General features: G+C 38.9%; 1 protein-coding gene across 5 annotated transcripts in view; it reads right to left on the bottom strand.

The window, feature by feature from the left end:
* Positions 1 to 4964: 4964 nt before the first annotated feature.
* Positions 4965 to 17439, bottom strand: part of DCLK2 (doublecortin like kinase 2) — a 71696-nt gene continuing 59221 nt past the window's right edge. For 2 of the 5 annotated variants that reach the window (XR_001554836.3, XR_001554837.3), the window contains 7 exons: positions 14303 to 14436; positions 13164 to 13241; positions 11715 to 11811; positions 10008 to 10088; positions 9335 to 9451; positions 8209 to 8291; positions 4965 to 6380 (listed from right to left, as the gene is read on the bottom strand). Coding sequence is in view for 3 of the 5 variants with exons in the window: in XM_015861111.3 (XP_015716597.2) it covers positions 6159 to 6380; positions 9335 to 9451; positions 10008 to 10088; positions 11715 to 11811; positions 13164 to 13241; positions 14303 to 14436 (729 nt within the window). In the remaining 2 variants the exon portion in view is untranslated. Of the gene's footprint in view, positions 6381 to 7373; positions 7387 to 8208; positions 8292 to 9334; positions 9452 to 10007; positions 10089 to 11714; positions 11812 to 13163; positions 13242 to 14302; positions 14437 to 17439 lie in introns of all 5 variants that reach the window. The other 3 variants (XM_015861111.3, XM_015861112.3, XM_015861113.3) reach the window with 2 other exon arrangements.

Genomic DNA, 17439 nt, shown 5'->3' with positions numbered 1-17439 from the left:
TAGAAGTCATGGGAAATCCAATGACTCTTGTAAATGAATTGTGATGCTATTAGGGAGCATATTATTGAAATGGAGAATTACTTGTTTATTTAGCAAAATCAGACATGAACTTGTACTTCGAGCTGTGTCGTGTACTCAACTAATGGAAGACATCTAGATAAGTGCTTTGAAGGTTGTGGAGTATGAACTGCATTGGGGAAAAAAAAAGCATTGCTATTTACTAAGTGGTAAGAGTTTGATATATGATCATTTCTATTTTCTTCAAGTTATAGATTTGTATTTGACTATTACTTTGTTCAATATGCGCCATGAGTCCTGAGCTGCAAAATCATGAAATGCAACTAATGCAGCCGAGTTTGTTTTTGTGTTTAGAACAAACCGTGTCCGGCAAGATCTGTCCAGCAATGGACAGAAGGATTTGCAGATTGTCTTTTTTTTTATTCCTTTGCATTTTATTGTGTTTATCATCCTATGTGTTAGCAGTCTGTATGTGAGCAAGCTAGCTGCAAAACCAAAATGTGACTGTTCTAAACAGCAGATAGAACAATAGAACTAGTGTCGTTGCAAGCAGAATATTTAAACTGTGTTTAAATGTTTGAAGTGTTTAAGCCCTCAAACCCTCTGGCAAATGTAAGTCTGGGGTAAAAGGAATAGTTGCAAGGCTTTGCTTCTCTGCAAGCTGCATTTTTCATGCTTCTCACTCTTTTGTTTCCATTTCCAAATATGACAAAGTAATTTAAATCCAGTGTCATTCAGAAAGAAAATCAGAAGGAACAGTTGGAGGAAAACTCGGTGGATGGATGCATGGCAGCTTTCTTCTTCAGGCCCTGCCCGTGTGTATTTTTACAGTGCTGATTTAGTTTAACAATAATAATGAAAGACCCCCTCGCAAAGGATCACCTTCCTTCTGACAGAAGTGCTCAAAGGGCACTAAAAGGCAAACCCAGCCCCAAAGCAGTTGCACAGGTGTAGCTGTTAAGTCCCAACACAGCAGTGCCCTCAGGCATTCACAAAGGTTGCTGCCACCCTCTCTGCTGCTTCCGTTGGTTTTCACTCTTCATTTGTGTTCTTGCTAATGACAAGTGCTTTCGATAGCCGAATGTGGCTTTTTGTCTCCTTTGTTTGTTTGTTTTCAAAGACCAGATAGATGCCACAGTGAATAGAAGCAATCTGTCATTTCCCTAGTTGTACTTAACACTTGCATTAGACTTGGAAAGGGATGTCAGGAGGAGTGCTGGATTACCTTGCTCTATTCAGTCTCATAAAAAATCACTGTTGGGATAGTTCTGTATATCTCTCTTGCTTTCCAACTGCCATTTGAATGTAGGTTGAAAGAAATCTGCGTAAATGTCAAATACACTTCTCCATTTTCAAGTGGTAACAACTGATAAACAGAATCATAGAATCCTTAGAGTTGTAAGGGACCTTTAAAGGTTATCTAGTCCAACTCTCCTGCAATGAACAGGGACACCACAGCTAGATCAGGTTTCTCAAGGCTCTATCCAGCCTGGCCTTAATAGTCTCTGTGGATGGACTGGGCAGTCTGTTCCAGTGCCTCACCAACCTCACTGTAAGAGACTTTTTCCTTATATCCAACCTAAATCTTCCCTCTGTTAGTTTGAAATACTTATATAAAAGCAGATAATTACTTCGGTATGTGTACTTGGTTTATAATATGCTTGCTGTGTAAACATAGTGGTTTATACTGAGATGATCAGATACACTTCTGTAAACAGGAATTTGAAACCTGTTTTGAGGAGGGTACAGACAGCATTAGGTCAAGTTAATGCTTCCTAACACTAATGTTCTTTTAATTTCAATTAGATAAGGGAAATAGCATCTTTAGAGTTCAAAGCTGTGATCCCTGTTGAAATTACAGACAGTGTCTTGCTTCTGATCTCCAGGGTGCTGGAGTGTTTGCTGATGACACCAAGCTGAGTGGTGCAGTTGATACGGTGGAGGGAACAGATGCCATTCAGAGGGACCTTGACAGGCTGGAAAGCTGGGCTCGGGTGAACCTAATGAGGTTCAACACGGCAAAGTGCAAGGTTTTGCACTTGGGCCGGAAGAACCCCAGGCACCTGTACAGGCTGGGAGGAGTTGTCCTTGAGAGCAGCTCGGCTGAAAAAGACCTAGGGGTCCTGATAGATGAGAAACTTAACATGAGCCAGCAGTGCGCTCTGGCAGCCCAGAAAGCAAATGGGATCCTGGGCTCCATCAGGAGAGGGGTGGTCAGCAGGGATAGGGAGGTGATCGTCCCTCTCTACTCTGCTCTTGTGAGGCCCCATCTGGAGTACTGTGTCCAGGTGTGGAGCCCTCAGTACAAAAAAGATATGGAGATTTTGGAAAGGGTCCAGAGGAGGGCCACAAAGATGATCAGGGGGCTGGAGCACCTCCCCTATGAGGACAGGCTGAGGGAGTTGGGTTTGTTCAGCCTGGAGAAGAGAAGGTTGCGGGGTGACCTCATTGCAGCCTTTCAGTACCTGAAGGGAACTTACTCCCAGGAGGGGAGTAAACTCTTCGAAAGGGCTGATAATAGCAGGACTAGGGGAAATGGTTTTAAGTTGAAGGAGGGAAGATTTAGGTTGGATGTTAGGGGTAAGTTCTTTACTAGAAGGGTGGTTAGGTCCTGGAACAGGCTGCCCAGTGAGGTTGTGGATGCCCCGTCCTTGGAGGTGTTCAAGACCAGGTTGGACGGGGCCCTGGGCAACCTGATCTAGTAAATGTGTATGTTTGGTGGCCCTGCTAGGCAGGGGGGTTGGAACTACATGATCCTTGAGGTCCCTTCCAACCCGGGTAATTCTGTGTGATTCTGTGTGTGATTCTGTATAGATAATTATGTTTTTAAACATAATATATATCTTTAATTTGAGAAAATGAGTCCTTATCACATATAAGTGAGTTTTCCTTATCACATATTTAGTGAAAGGGGAGGGGTGGGGGGAAGACTGTCTGCGCATAAAAGCAAAAGATATCTGCTTGCTGATGTAGTACAAGGTGAGATTTACTGACCTATGCAGATACTGTTAATGACTAGCTGTAAGCATGAGCCAATGCCAGGTGATAGTAATTTCAGAAGGTATCTTCTTCCTTAATGTATTTAATGACAATGATTGTAATTAATTTTAAGAACCAAGAATAGGGGTAATAGTAAGGGTAAATTTTGACAGCAACCACAGTGAACTTAGCGCTATGTTGATTTGCAGCTGGGATGGACTCGGTTCCATTAAGGACATTTCAGATCTATAACCTGTGAACTTGATCTGCTGAGCTATACGTGAACTGCTAATCGCACTCAAAGGAGCTAAAAATGGGGGCTTTTAAAAAAGATTCATTTTTGTAGTTCCATTTTTTAGAACATAGGCATGGTGGTAGTTGTGCTGAGTATTTGCAAATGCTGGCATTTAATCAATATCTATCAAAACAATACATGACTTCCAGTCGTTTTTATAAATTGGAAAACATGACAATCCTCCAGATGAAAGGATACTTGAGTTTAAAGTTTTGGTTGATTCTTTCCCTTTAAAGCAGCACATGGTACTAGTTTACCATATCTTTTTATATTTTTGCCTTCTTTGTGCAAGTGATGGGTTGACAGAGTGACAGGTTAAATGAAAGCGCAGTAGATAACAAACTACATACTACTATGGAGCCTTCATCAAGTGTTTTATTATTAACCAGCATGTCTCTTTTTTGATGTTAAACTGTGATGCTTTGAGTAGCGTTACCGTACCACCTGTGCAACCATAGCTTTGTTGTCTTTGGTGCCAAATTAAGGCATAGAGAAGTGATATGGCTTTCCTAAGGTCAAAGACTGAATTAAGAACTAGTCTAGATATACTATGTTTTTATCTGGTACGTTTAACACATGGTCAACATTAAGTAGGTAATTTTGATATAGCCTATCTGCTGTCTCCTCTGCAAACCTTGGTACTTGTCTATGAATATTTACGTGTTGGTCAGTCATAAACTTAGGGATGAGTACTAGATATTTAGCTCTTCATAGAAGAAGAAAGAAAAGGTATATAACTTGCAGTTAGTTACCTATCAGATTTTTGTCTTTCATAAGTGCATGAGGCTTTGTGGAAGACAAATTGTTAGCTATCTCTATTAATCCTTGTTTGTTTTTCCTTTGTAAAATCAGTACCTAGGCCTACACAGCAGTGCACAGCTGAATATTCATCCTCTTAGGGGAAAAAAAAAAAAACCCTCAAAATGACCCATTGTTGATCATTTTGCTGCTACTTCCTCTGTACTCATCTCTTAATTCAATAATTTATCAGTCATCTCTGTTGAGGGCTCCCTTTCCTTGCTGTAGGTGATTGGGTTAGCCCATCCCATCTGAAAATTTTGCATCCCTTCAGTTTAGTCTGTGATTTACTACAGAACTTGCTAACTGTGTATGCATCTACCTAATGTGAGTCTCACCAGTTTCTGTGTAAGGTTAGATTACTATCTTCATATTTTTACACTATGTGAAAATATAAATGTACTTAATTTTATACAATGTTCATTTACATATTTTCAAGTAATTTTGACCTCATTCCAGTAAGCCTGTAAAAAGAGTTAATTCATGATAACCATAGTTGCAATTTGGATTTTTTGGTCTCAATCAAGCCCAACAATTTTTCATTAAGACCTGAAACACCTTTTCAAACCTGTAATATCATTTCAGATGTCCACAACTGCTTTTTTTGTTTGTTTTTCATCACTCTCAGCTATTCCATGAGCTTAGATTAGTGATTGGCATTTTGTGCACTTTACTGCCTCTTTGAAAGGCAAAGTATTTTCATTTATACTCGGTTGTGTATTACCTTGGTCCTCCATTGAAATCAAGGGACTTGAAAAGAGTATGAGAAATACTCAGATTTATTTTATGAAATCTTCTTGCTGTGCACCTGAATGTTCAGACTCTTCAGAGACAAGGTGACTGAATTCTCTAAGAAATAAATGATAGAGAGCTGTTTTTTGTTGTTGTTTTTTTTTAATGAAGAAAGTTTATTGCAGGTCTTTTTTTTACAATTCTAGTAGAAAGTATAGCTAAGAAAGAAAATGAGCTATGTCCAATTCAAAAGAACGAGCAAAGGAAAAGAATAAGCCGAATACATACAATATTGAACTAAGCAGTATGGTAAAGATAAAACCTCCTCTATCCATGACGGCAGATTAAGGATGTCTGCTCCCCAGTCCATGTTTCCAGTGCCTGCACCAGGTGAATGGGGGCAATAGTGCTGACAGACTGCTGCTAGCTACTGATGGCAGCTGCTTGGAGTAGCTCCTGTCAGCTCTCACTAGAACTAAAAGCTGCTCTGGCCATCCTAGCTTAGCACGCAGCAGGCGTTCTGTTTGCAGGCCTGAAGTCATTTTATTGTATCTAATATGTAGACTGACTCTGGAGAAAGGTGCGGATGTGATATTTGTGATGAGGATAGAAAATGGCCTTCCTCAACTCTGGTTTTCATTACAAATAAATGTCCAATGCTCGTGTTTACATCCAAAGTCCCTTTATTTAAATTCAAATTAGCTAAAACACTACCCTGCAGCCTGCAAGTCTGATAACAAACTTTATGCAAAAAAAAAAATCATTCTTCCTTGTATCTCCTCACAGTATTTTACAGTTAGTTCACTACATTTTATGTGTTTGTTTATTTTTACGCGTGTGTGTGAAAATATGCCTCCTCAAGTCTGGTAGACACTTGCCTAAAAATGGAGGCATCAGAATAGAATGTGAATTGAACTTTTCTTTCCTTGTCTTCCTCTCCTGATTTTCTGAGTACCCTCATCTGAACACATTGGGGCCCTCATGTAGAAGCCAGGCCAGGCAGTCCTTCATCATCCCAGGTGCCTCTGCGTTTAGCTACACATTAAGTTAGTCTACTTAGAGCCCAAGACTGTGCGAATGCAGGAAATGAAACTAACACAGATAAGTTAAAAATCATCTAACATTACCAGAATCTTTTCCCCCTACTGCTGATGGCAAAGTCACTCAAAACACCACATTTACTCACCCGCTTTAGAAGTTCAGTCTCTTGTGGCAGAGCCTGCTCTGGGCTCGCCACAGGAGGGTGCAAGAAAACTGAAAACAAACTGTCATGTGAAATGAAGAGAAACCGTGGGAAGAGCGCAGGGGCGTTCGGGTGGATTTGGTTTAGTCAGTCCTACGCACCAGGCTGCTCCCCAGCTAACTCAGGAGACGCTGAGGTGGGGAGCGTGGGGGATCTGACTGGCTCAGAAGCAGCAGGGAGGAGGGTCTCAGACCCGGCTGCACGTGGGTCAGCAGCTGCAGCAGTAATTGCAGAAGTTTTCTCCATTCCAGCTGTACTGGAGTCCTGACAGCGCTTGCTGCAGAAAATCTGACTCTCTTTATCTAGAGCTGTGTTCTAAAAACAGACAAAAAAAAAAACAAGGCAAAAGAATACAAAAAACAGCAGTTACATCAAAGCTCTGTGTTAAATTCAGGGTTAAAACAATCTACAAGACATTAAGTGCATGCAATAGAGCCAGAAAAAAAAGGAGAAATAACATTAGAAAACTTATAAAATGGTTGGTATTTTAAAGTGTTGGCTTTGGAAAAGCCAACTTGGCTTTCTTCAAGGTTTGCCGTGGTGGTCCAAATTGACAAGTTTTTTTTTGCAAGTCTGACGTGGAGGAAAAACCAACAACAAGCAATTGTGGTGTTGTCTGAACTCTTTTTATGTCAGCAAAACGCATGTACCTGCATTTATGCAGACACAAAGGGTTAACTAGATACCTTTTAATTTGAACATAATATGTGCTTCTGTAAAGACCAGAACTATTGGTGTGTGAAGGTAACAGCTGGAAGCCTAGGGAGGTTTTTTTTATCTCAGAGTAGAGTCCCTTACTGCTTGTTTTTAAAAAGTTAACAGAACGCAGTGACAAAAGCTCATCATCTCTGAATACTGTAACTAAAAATGCAAGTGAGAGAAAGAGAAGTAGATTAACCTGGAAACTGAGAACTCTGTGGTGCATCAGGTAGATTGTGTTGAAAAATGTGGTGTGTCTGCTAAATCGTACAACCTCTGAAAATATCCTCTAAAAGCTATTACGAATACATTACACTGTGGGCTAATGTTTCATTTCTAGTAGAACATCTGAAGTGAGCAAGAGGGAAATCTGGCAGTTTCTGTGTCAGAAGTTTCAGAATTGCTTTCGAGGACTTAGAGGGACAGCATAATACAGCTTAACACAGAAGACTTCTTTGCAGGTGTTTAAGATTTTTACTTTAGTGTTTTTGTGTGGCTTTAAAGCTCTTTCCACTTCAGACTGGCTGAATTATTTCTCCTTTCTCCTTGAGACAGACGGAGCACATGTATTTTTGTGCAGCAGAACAAAGCACTGCAGTTAGTACGTACCATTGCCTTGGACCTATTCAGAGGAAAGCAATGCAGGCATGGGGAAAGGAGGAAAAAGGAAGGAAGCAAGGGACAGAAACTAGACTTACTTTAAGCAGAACTAACACAATTGCAACAAATTTAGATTAGCAGAACAGTTTTAAACTGACAAAAAATAAATAAATAATGAGTTAACAGCAATATCCTTTTAAGGGGCAGAAAAAGTCTCCTATCCAAGAGCACTGCAGTAGATATGTGCAGTTTTACTTATCTGCCACGTGATGGTATTATCTGCATTGTCCAGATGACAATATTTGAAAGAAGTGATGCTAAAAGGGATTCCATTAAATATGCAGGTGGACTGATCTAGCAATCACAATGCACTGCAATTCACAACAGTTACAATACTGTGCTTGTCTGAATGTTTTTAAGTGTTGATGTATGTGAAGAACAGGAAAATAACTACGTTTTAATGCTCTAAATAAACCAGGGCAAGAGTAACAAGCTTGGGGCTTAGCTCTCATTAAATAACACTGTTTTGAACAGTTTCTTTTCCCTTCGTCACTAACTTGAAGCTGCTTTCAAAACTAAATATTGAACCATTTCCATCCTTCCATAACTGTTAGGAGGAAATAAGGCAGGAAAAAAAGGAAAAATCGAAAGATTTAATAACGTGTACTTTCTTGGCTGAAGTGTTGGCAGTAGTAACAGAATTGAGGGGGAAAAATCACACCAATAAGAAGCCAGAAGCTACGCTGTGACAGAGATCTGAAATAAGCTTAAGTCACATGCAAGTTGGAGAGGGGCTGAGAGTTAGAATTAAAATTGCTTTTGTTACATATATTGCATTTTATACCAGTTTTCAGCTTCAGGCTTATCCATAGTCTCAACAGAATAAAGAATGAAGCTCTGAAGTCCCTCTCAAACTGTCAAGTCAAACTGTCAAATGAAATGCAGACAACAGCATGAACCTGAAATCCATTTTCTGACTTCTCTCATTTTTGTGTTTCCACTCTTTCTACTGGCTATTTAATTCATGTCAGTGTATTTGCAAAAGCATATACATATGTACACATGTTATTTAAGTTCACCTACTTTCAAACTATAAGAACAACTGTTTGGCAATATAAGTAGGCTGGATATTCAGAGTAGTTACTTCTAGCAAGGAAAAAAAATCACTGGTGCTTTACTATCAGTGATAGTTTTATTTTTCTTCCGGTGATGAAAGATACTATTTGTATGCAGAGCATGTTTTCACATTAGACATCAGTGGGCCCTGATACAGGAATGGCAGCTCAAACTCATGAAATTTTGTATTTTTCTCTGAAAAGGTGACCCATCAATTAGAAGTGCAGTTCTGAGCACTGATAACAGGGAACTCTACTGCATTTCTCCTACATACTTCTACTGGGCAGGTGCACCACTTACGTAAGTTAAGCTGTACATCATTCAGTTCCCTTTGTATGCTTTGATTAATGTTCCCCATGAGGAACATACATAAAATACATAGCTAGAGTTGCAGTGGGACAAAATCAATGTGTTAAATGTTCAATAATATGAAAAGAATTTCTGAACAGGAATCTGGTTTTCCCACAAACACAGTATTGAACAACAGAATGCTCAAGATGGAGCATTGGCTGGGCAGAATGCAGGAGTCTACGTCAGCAACTAGCTGATCAGTATGATTAAAGTTACAGCTTTTTTAATGAAGGATATTGAGTTATTAATAAAGTAATTCCATCTCAACATACTACTACTTAGTGTTTACGTGTATCTGAAAGCTTGCTTTTGTAGCTTAGCTAGCACACTGTGATAGACTTGGCTGCTCTCAAGCAACAGCGGGACAATCCATACAATACACAACTAGAATTAGGGACTATTCTAGCTTTGCTTTTGCTATTCTTGCACCACACATGCTCATAGAGTACTTAGAAAAATATGTTAAGTACAATATGAATGTATAAAAACTTTATTTCTCTTACCATGATGACAGAAACCCCAGCAGATGTATTATTTTGCTTGGGTAGGGTGTTGTTAAAGTGCTGCTTCAGTTTACCTGTTACTTCAGCTTGCATATTATTCTCCTGGGATGTGTCATCCTGTATTAGAACAAACACAGTACTGAAGGTAAGGAAAAAATAAGGTTGGATAAAGTAACTGAGCAAAAGAGAAATGTTCTATTAGACAGAGGTACTACCTGCATAGTAACCATTCAGGTGAGCAGCCCAAAAATGAATGCCCTCTATTATTTGAGATATGGTTCAAACCATTTGAGATAAACTATGTAGGAAAGGAACCTAGCAAGTGCTCTTTTGTGTCTGACCTTCTGCTTCTTAAAATGCCACGTGACACTGTGTAACTCAGTCCATGAATTTGTCCCACAACAACCTTTTACCTTTTAACAGTATAGTTATGCTTTGTTAAAAGTGTATTTGTCATTTGTCAGCATTTTATATGGTTATTAACAGAGTTAGCAACAGCTGAAGCTTATTTCAGGCTCCTGCTAGTCTCTCATATGTGTAAATGGGAATAGTGATTGAATAAACAGAAATGGGTATAGCAGAATTAGGTTGCTGCTTCTGAGGATTACATTGTAATAGTTAGATTTATAGATGCAATATCAAGTTAGAGACAAGTACAATGTAATTTACTCACTGACACCCAGGGATGGCTTAAGATCTGTGCTGCTGTGTATCGGGCTTCAGTATTCACATGTAGCATCAGGCTAATTAACTCCTTTATAAAGAAAAAAGGACAATGAGAATGGGAAAGAAAACTACAGTGGAAAGTCCTTCACTGAGTTCTTTTCAGTGCAACATTCTAATGACATGCGCGTTCACAAATTCATCTAACCAGACAAAAAACTGCTCTTCCAAACATCAGTTATAAAGGTCCAGTTTGTTCTCTGTACTCATACAGGTGACCAGAACAAAACAAAACCTAGGGTAGACATGATCCTGAATGGGCAGTGCACAGTCACAGTATGTAAAGAGCACAAATCGGAAGTATGAAAACTGCTGAAATTCTTTGAAAATCATCTTCCTTCATGTATTCCTCCAGCATAAAAGGACATTCAAATCACTTCACCAGCTTAGAATCACCTTCCGTAGGAAAAAGAATATTGATGGGGAAAACTGCTTAATTCTAATTGTATGCTCAGATCCCAAACAATCTGAAGTTGTGGCTTTCTGGCTTTCATCACAGCTTAGAGGCACTAGTGCAAATGTCTTCAGCTTTATCAGATAGCTTCATGGACCTTTTGTTAATGATATGACTTCACTGCTTACAGAAATGATAACTCTTAAAGAGGTTGCTGATGCAAAGCAGTCAGTAAAGTTAAAAACAAAACAAAAGTCCCAAAACTTCCTTCAGTTCAACTAATTACGTAACTAACAACAAATTTGCAGGTATGATTCAAGACAAATGTTTCCCTCTCTTTAATGAACAAGCTCATGCAGAGTCAATTACCTGCCTTGGAAAGCTTTTTATAGCCTCTTAAGTTGTCTGGCTTTATGTTCAAGAGATTGAGAAAAGGCCTCTTCAAGCAGGTGACGTACTAAAGGGAGAGGTTTATCAACCACCCAAATCATTATCAATGTAAGTCTGAAATGAAAAAGCTGCTTCTAGTGCTAAGATTGAAGGGCTTTTATTCACAGTGCAAATCTGTAAGAGTGAGGAGATCACTGGGAAACACTGGCAAATGAAAAAAGAACTGCTTTCAGGTAACAGCCATTGGGAAGCTCAAGAAAAAAAATTTCAACTTCTCATTATCTGAATAATAGGAAACTGCCACTTGCTAATGAGAATCCTCAGCTATTCAGAGCACATTACTGAATGAAGAAGTGGGGTTTAAAATTTGGAACTTTTACTCTACAGATCCGATCATTTTAAACACAAATGGCAATGGTAAGAACTACTAACAATGGCAAATCAAGCTGGCTGTACCTCCTGGGAAGTTGTCAAGAGTGAAACAGAAACAAATAATATCAGTTGCATTAATTCCACATAGTAATAATTGTTCTTTTAAAGGAAAGACAGGAGGGGAAAATTCATTTACATAACAGTGGTAGTGCTGAATCTGCTATAAATAGTCCATCATCAAATAAACCAAATTACATGTGATGCTCAGTGAATACAAGAGGCATTCTGCTGCACTTTTTCACTTGGACAATACCATGATGGTAGGGTAGGTCTGCAAACCTGAGCTTTCATCAAGCGCCATTAAGCCAACTGAAAAGGCACAGCCCCTGGAAGGGTGGTTAACATTCTGATGTGAATGTTCTATCCCGTGTTTCCAACAGGGCACAGTCTTCTCAGTAATTTGTCAGAAAAGCTCTTTAGAGTTAGAAGATATATCAGTACCTTTGCTGAATCTGTGATGTTATCCCAGTAGGGTGAAGGAAATTCCAGCTTCCCAACAAGTATCTGATCGAATAGGTCTTCCTGAAGGTTGTTTTCACTGTGGAACAGCAACAATGAAAGAAATCAGGACAATGAAAATCATCACACGAGTTTTAAATTTGATATTTGAAATGGAACAGAAATGATGTTATATCAGTTATTGTAAGTGCCTAATTTGCAGGCTTATGTAGTGATGGCACCTCTGAGTTCTTTGCCACAGTTATGCTTTAAGGAGTGATGAGAACGGAAGAATAATATTGAGGTGAAAGGGTTTCCACTGGAATGGAGACTACAGAGCTAGCACACGATGCAGTGAGAGGAATGTGATTCAAAAATAAGTCATTTGCCCAGCCTAGCTCCAAAGGACCTGCCAAACAAAAGGCATGTAATGGGGCAAGAATAGCAGTGAAATGAGCCTCTTCTTGTAAGCAACTGGATTTTGAATGTATTCCACAGAGAAGATATGGAAAATGTGCAGTAGACTGGGTACTGGCAGGCTACTAACTGGATAATTATGTTTGCATCAAAAACATGGTATCATAAATATTCAAGAATCAGGCAGTGCTGCTTTTTATTTAAACAAACTAACCAAAACTTCTGTTGGCCTTACCCACTGTGAATATCCACTCCGCCTCTCACTATTAAGAGAAAATGAACCTTTTCTGTTGGTTTTTCAACAAATAATTGCTAATAATTTGTTAAGACCTGATTCTGATGTCATGGTATGAACACATTGCCTCCTCACCCCAAACTCTGTTAGAAGCAGTTACAATTTATTAGTGTATGGCTTTCAAAACATGTTTTCCTTTTTAAGCAAACTATTTGTATAAATAATGCAAAGGGAAGAATTCCTTATTAAAATATGTTAATTCCTTTCTCTCCAAAACAAAATAATGAGCGAAACACATCTGTCTTATTTTTAGGCTTTATTCATACTGTGACATTGAGAATCATATTCACAAACCCTATCAACCATATGACACTTACCAAAAGTGATTAACAAGATTAAAAATTCATCGAAAGCAAATTCTTCTCCTCAGCTCTGAATGCCATTAACTTTCCCCTTGACTCTAAACCACTAAGTTGCTGTGTCCAAACAGAAACACTAGAGGGCAAAGCGTGCACATTCGTTGAATTGGGTCCCAGGTAGCGGACAAAAGGAAAATAAACTGCTCTCGCCATGCCCCAGCCCTGGACACGGTGGCACAAGCCAGTTGCTCCCATAGAAAACTGAGCATGTAAAACTGACCCCAAAGTCTGATGAGATGGACAACTGAAACCAACTTTAAAAAGCATCGGTCTATTGTATATTTTTTCCACAATGCCTTTTCCAGGAAGATAGATGGGGCTTACAAACAGAAATGATTTGGGTGTTCACTATTTTTCTTTCTGACTTATAGAGATGCTCACCTGCGAAAAGGTGGAAATCCACATAACAGTATGTATGTGATCACGCCTGCGGCCCAAATATCCACCTTTAAGCCGTATCTGAGGAAACAAGATTGCATCACTTGTATTGGATTGAAAAATGATTGTTTCTTGGAGTGACTTGCACAATTACATTAAACAGACGTATGTTATTTGGATATGTGGATTCTACTTGGGATCCTTCACAGTCTTGGAAGCCTTCGTGGCACCACTTCCGTGGAACTTCCCACCTCCTCCCACCACTATAAGCCTCAAGGCTATCCAGGGTCTTCCAAATACACTTCCCCAATCCAGAATCCCTGATGATAGAAGACAAGGATGTGCTTTCTTAGTGCTGCAGTAACTGTCTCTAACGTTATCATGTGTTGCTAAGCAACAAGAAAGATACTGATTCTCCAGTCTCCTAAATGAATAAGTAACAAAGGGATAAAGAACTGCGCCTTTCTTTTTAAAGCACATAAATGAAAATGCTAGAGGTCAGAAAGAGGTCCTTTTTTTTTCCCATTTCTTTTCCTATCCACTACCTTCAGTTTGTCCAAGTTTAAAACGTGCCAATGAAGTGCCCTGTGACGTTTGAGCTTGCTGCAGCTCTGAAATATTTCCCAATATCACAAATACAATGAAAGATGCTCAAATCAACCCAACAAACCTTCCTCCATTTGGAGGACCAAATTCACAGTTAAGGCATGAGGCAGCTAATACGGAAGGGAGATCTCTTGTCTACTAGATAGCAAGACTTACAAAAAATGTTTTGTATTTGGGCAACCAACTGTTAAATACAGAAAAATTGGGTTATTTAATTGAACTGTGTCAACAAACATTATGCATCACCCAAACGAGGTCGCTTGAACATGATCTAACTAGACCTGCTCAGAGCACAGGTTTAAACAAACACCCAATGGGGGTCCTTGGGAGATGGTAAGGAGGTGAATGTGTGCCGTGAGAGCAAGCGAGGAAACTGGCCTCACTAAGAAACTGAATGATGCCTGTTTCTCATAATTATTCTGGTTGAAAGAGACTGAGGACCATCCTGCCAGAGCATTGTAGTTCTTACAACAGTTAGGAGCTACCTTACAAAAATGACAGGTTACAAGACCTATGTCTTAGTTACTTATCCTCACCCTGTTTCTGCAATGATTTCTGGAGCCACGTATGTGGGTGTACCACAGACAGTATATAAAGGTCCTTCAACCACAGTTGCCAGTCCGAAGTCTCCTAGCTTCAAAGATTTGGTTCCATCTGCATACTCACATACCTAGAATCAGCAAAATAGAAACAAAACAATGAGGAGGATATTGGGATTTTAATTTTATTATTACTGTTCTATAAATAATCAGCATCACATGCAGAATGTAGGATAAAGGAGGTAATTTCCACAGCCATGTATTAAAATTGGGATGGGTCCACGAATTTTGAATGTGTTCTAAGCTACAGACTTTTGAAATACCAAGTTTCACTTGAAAGTCCAGACATGAATAATGTTAATTAAAAAATGGAAAAAAAAAAAGGAAGAAAATTCATGAAGATACTTTCATGCTGTAATTTACTCAGTTTTTCCTGTCTTTGTAAGCTCCCATAAAAAGCCAAAAAGTCAGCATTCCTCTCCCTAATATTTTGTAACTTACTTACATAGCCATCTCTGTGTAAGTTCTAAGTTTGAAATGTTAGTTGCTGTCTGGACACTCTCAGAGAAATTTCTTAATGTGTCTGATGTAAAAATATATTAGGAAAAAAAAAAACCACACGAGGAAATTATATCACTCCTCAGGATGAAAATAGGCTCCAGTTAAGCCATGCCTTTGCACTTCTGTGAAAACACTGCATCTCCTTTGTCATAAAGGGAGGGAATCCAGGTTTCTCTATGAGTGCCTAGACTGGAATAGGAATAGGCATGCTATAAGAGAAAGCATTGGCTGAAATACCGATGCTGAAGTTATCCAGTGATACTTGTGCTATCTGATAAATCCTATGCATGGAGATTTCTGCTGTTTCTAATGTGTCTTCCAATTCTGTTTTTCCAAGGAGACAGACAAAATTATAAGATGCTAAAGTACTTCTTGTTACTAGCTCTACAGCTACCTCAGTAAAATACTGTTATGTCACCTTTCCCTACCCATTATTTTTTGTGTTCCATTGAGTGATGTCACCTTCACCAATTAATCCTCATATGTATTTGCTTTTCATCATAGAATTCAGTGTAAGAATATCTGTAGGGTTAGAGCCACCATCCGGAAACACTTGGTAAGAGACTACAACTGGGAGTGTTTGTTTTGGACAATATCAATTACTGTCGTTTTTTCCAGCTTTTTTTTTTTTTTTTTTTCTTCTTTTTCACAAAAATCTGAGCAAAATACATCTGTTCTGCTACTTCTAAGTACAGTGAAGCATCTGAGAAAAGCGTGTGTCAGATAACAGATTTTGCCAGGGAAGCAGGAGTACAGATAACCTTATTTGTATCGCTCTACAGCTGTAGCGGTTTGAAAAATGAAAACAAACAATGATATATTTGGAATCAGGCTGTCACCAGGCTGATCTTTTCTGATCCTAAGATTTCACAGCTGGCAATGGTTGAATCAATTGATTGCTTCCTGAACCCAATATATATTTACTCTCATTTATTGACAGACTATGCCCACATGAGAGCAGCAGGCTATTTGGATGAAGTCTGAAATGAGATCAACAGATTTAGAAGTGGAGTGCCAACACTGTAATGAATAATCACATTCATATCCATAAACACTCATCTGCTCTGCCCCGGATAACAACTGTACGAAAACAATTTATCTGAACAGTGATATGAAACTTTCAGCTGTGGATGGTTCTTGTAATTGTCAGATTTACATTATGCCCTATGATCTCCATTCTTACATATTTTTCTTCTGCCTTGAGGAATGAAGAACAAACTTGCGGTGAAATATCTGCATTAGCATTTTGTTCTGATAACAGCTTAGTTCAGTGTGGTTTGTTACCTGATGGTGCTGCTCTCTCCACCTGTTTACTATCCACCACACAACGCACCAGATGAGCATGAAAGAATAAATACTTGTTCACCACAATCAGAGAAGATTAACAAAAGTAACAATAGATTTCAAAGTTAAACATGGCACTTCTATAGGAGTAGCCAAGTCCACCAACTACCAGTGCCTTCCAAAAAGATACCCTGAAATAAATGAAAAAGAGGACTATAGCCTGAGGATAAAGACACATGTAATAACCCTTAAAATAACTGTATTTGGCCACACAGCTTGCTCTGAGTTAGGTGCAGTGCTGTCAGATCAGCACAGCAGCAGTGATGTTTCTGTGCTCTCTTTGTTCCACTGCAAGGCAACAGATTAGCTCCTTTGTTACACCATGGCTATGCTGACTGTTAAATTATGGATTGGGGTTAAGTTTCTGGTTGCTTGCTCTAGGGAAAGAGGAGAAAAATGGTATGGCAATTTCTTGCCACAGTGCAGCTGGAGCTAGTGTTCAACTGAGCTGTCTGCCAGCTATGTAGGTCAGCCCATGATATAGCCTGAAGCAATTAAAGCAGGGAGAAAACCAAACCTAGAATGCTGATAAGTTTTAGACATATTAAAAAATGTAACAACATACTTGTAACTGATGGGGACCTAGAGATTGGCAGCTAACATCAGATTGGTTTAAAATCTCTTGCTAGCCAAATATTTTGTAGGAAATGTCTTCCTAAGCTTAGTCTCACTGTTGCAGTCACACTAGGAAAGTTCAGTAATAAGAAACATGACTGAGAAGTACTTAGATTTCTGTGCAGACCCAAATGCCCCTGACTCAAAAGCCCTATAAGAATATATCTCATCTTGTTCTGAGTTACTTTGCAGAGGAAATAAGGCAGCTTATGGTAGAAAGTAAAATATTATACAACAGTGATAACAGGAAAAAAACACACAAGCAACTGGATCAACAGCAAAGGAAACCATAAGCACACATCCCATATAAATTAATAGTTGTTGGTTTTTTTTTTCCCTAAAGTGAAATATTTATGATGTTATCACGATTTCAGTGGAATCTGGAACACAGCATTCCTGCATCTCTAGAATGGTTGAAATAATTTAGCTTTTTTCAGATAATTGAATAGCACTTGGGTAGTGAGGCCTTTGTTCCTTTCTCTATATAATTCATATCATTAATTGAAACGTTTGTTTTTTCCTTGATGAACAGATACAGCCTATAAGAATAATAGCTTATATTTTTGATTCCGTGATGGTAAAGAGAATGTATTTCAGAGAGCTGGATGAACCTG

This window comes from Coturnix japonica, chromosome 4 (genome assembly GCF_054131305.1).
Source record: "Coturnix japonica strain WE chromosome 4, WE-NBRP24, whole genome shotgun sequence".
Taxonomy (NCBI): domain Eukaryota; kingdom Metazoa; phylum Chordata; class Aves; order Galliformes; family Phasianidae; genus Coturnix; species Coturnix japonica.
Note: the sequence above shows the minus strand (reverse complement) of the source record. Positions and strands in the feature narration are given on the sequence as shown.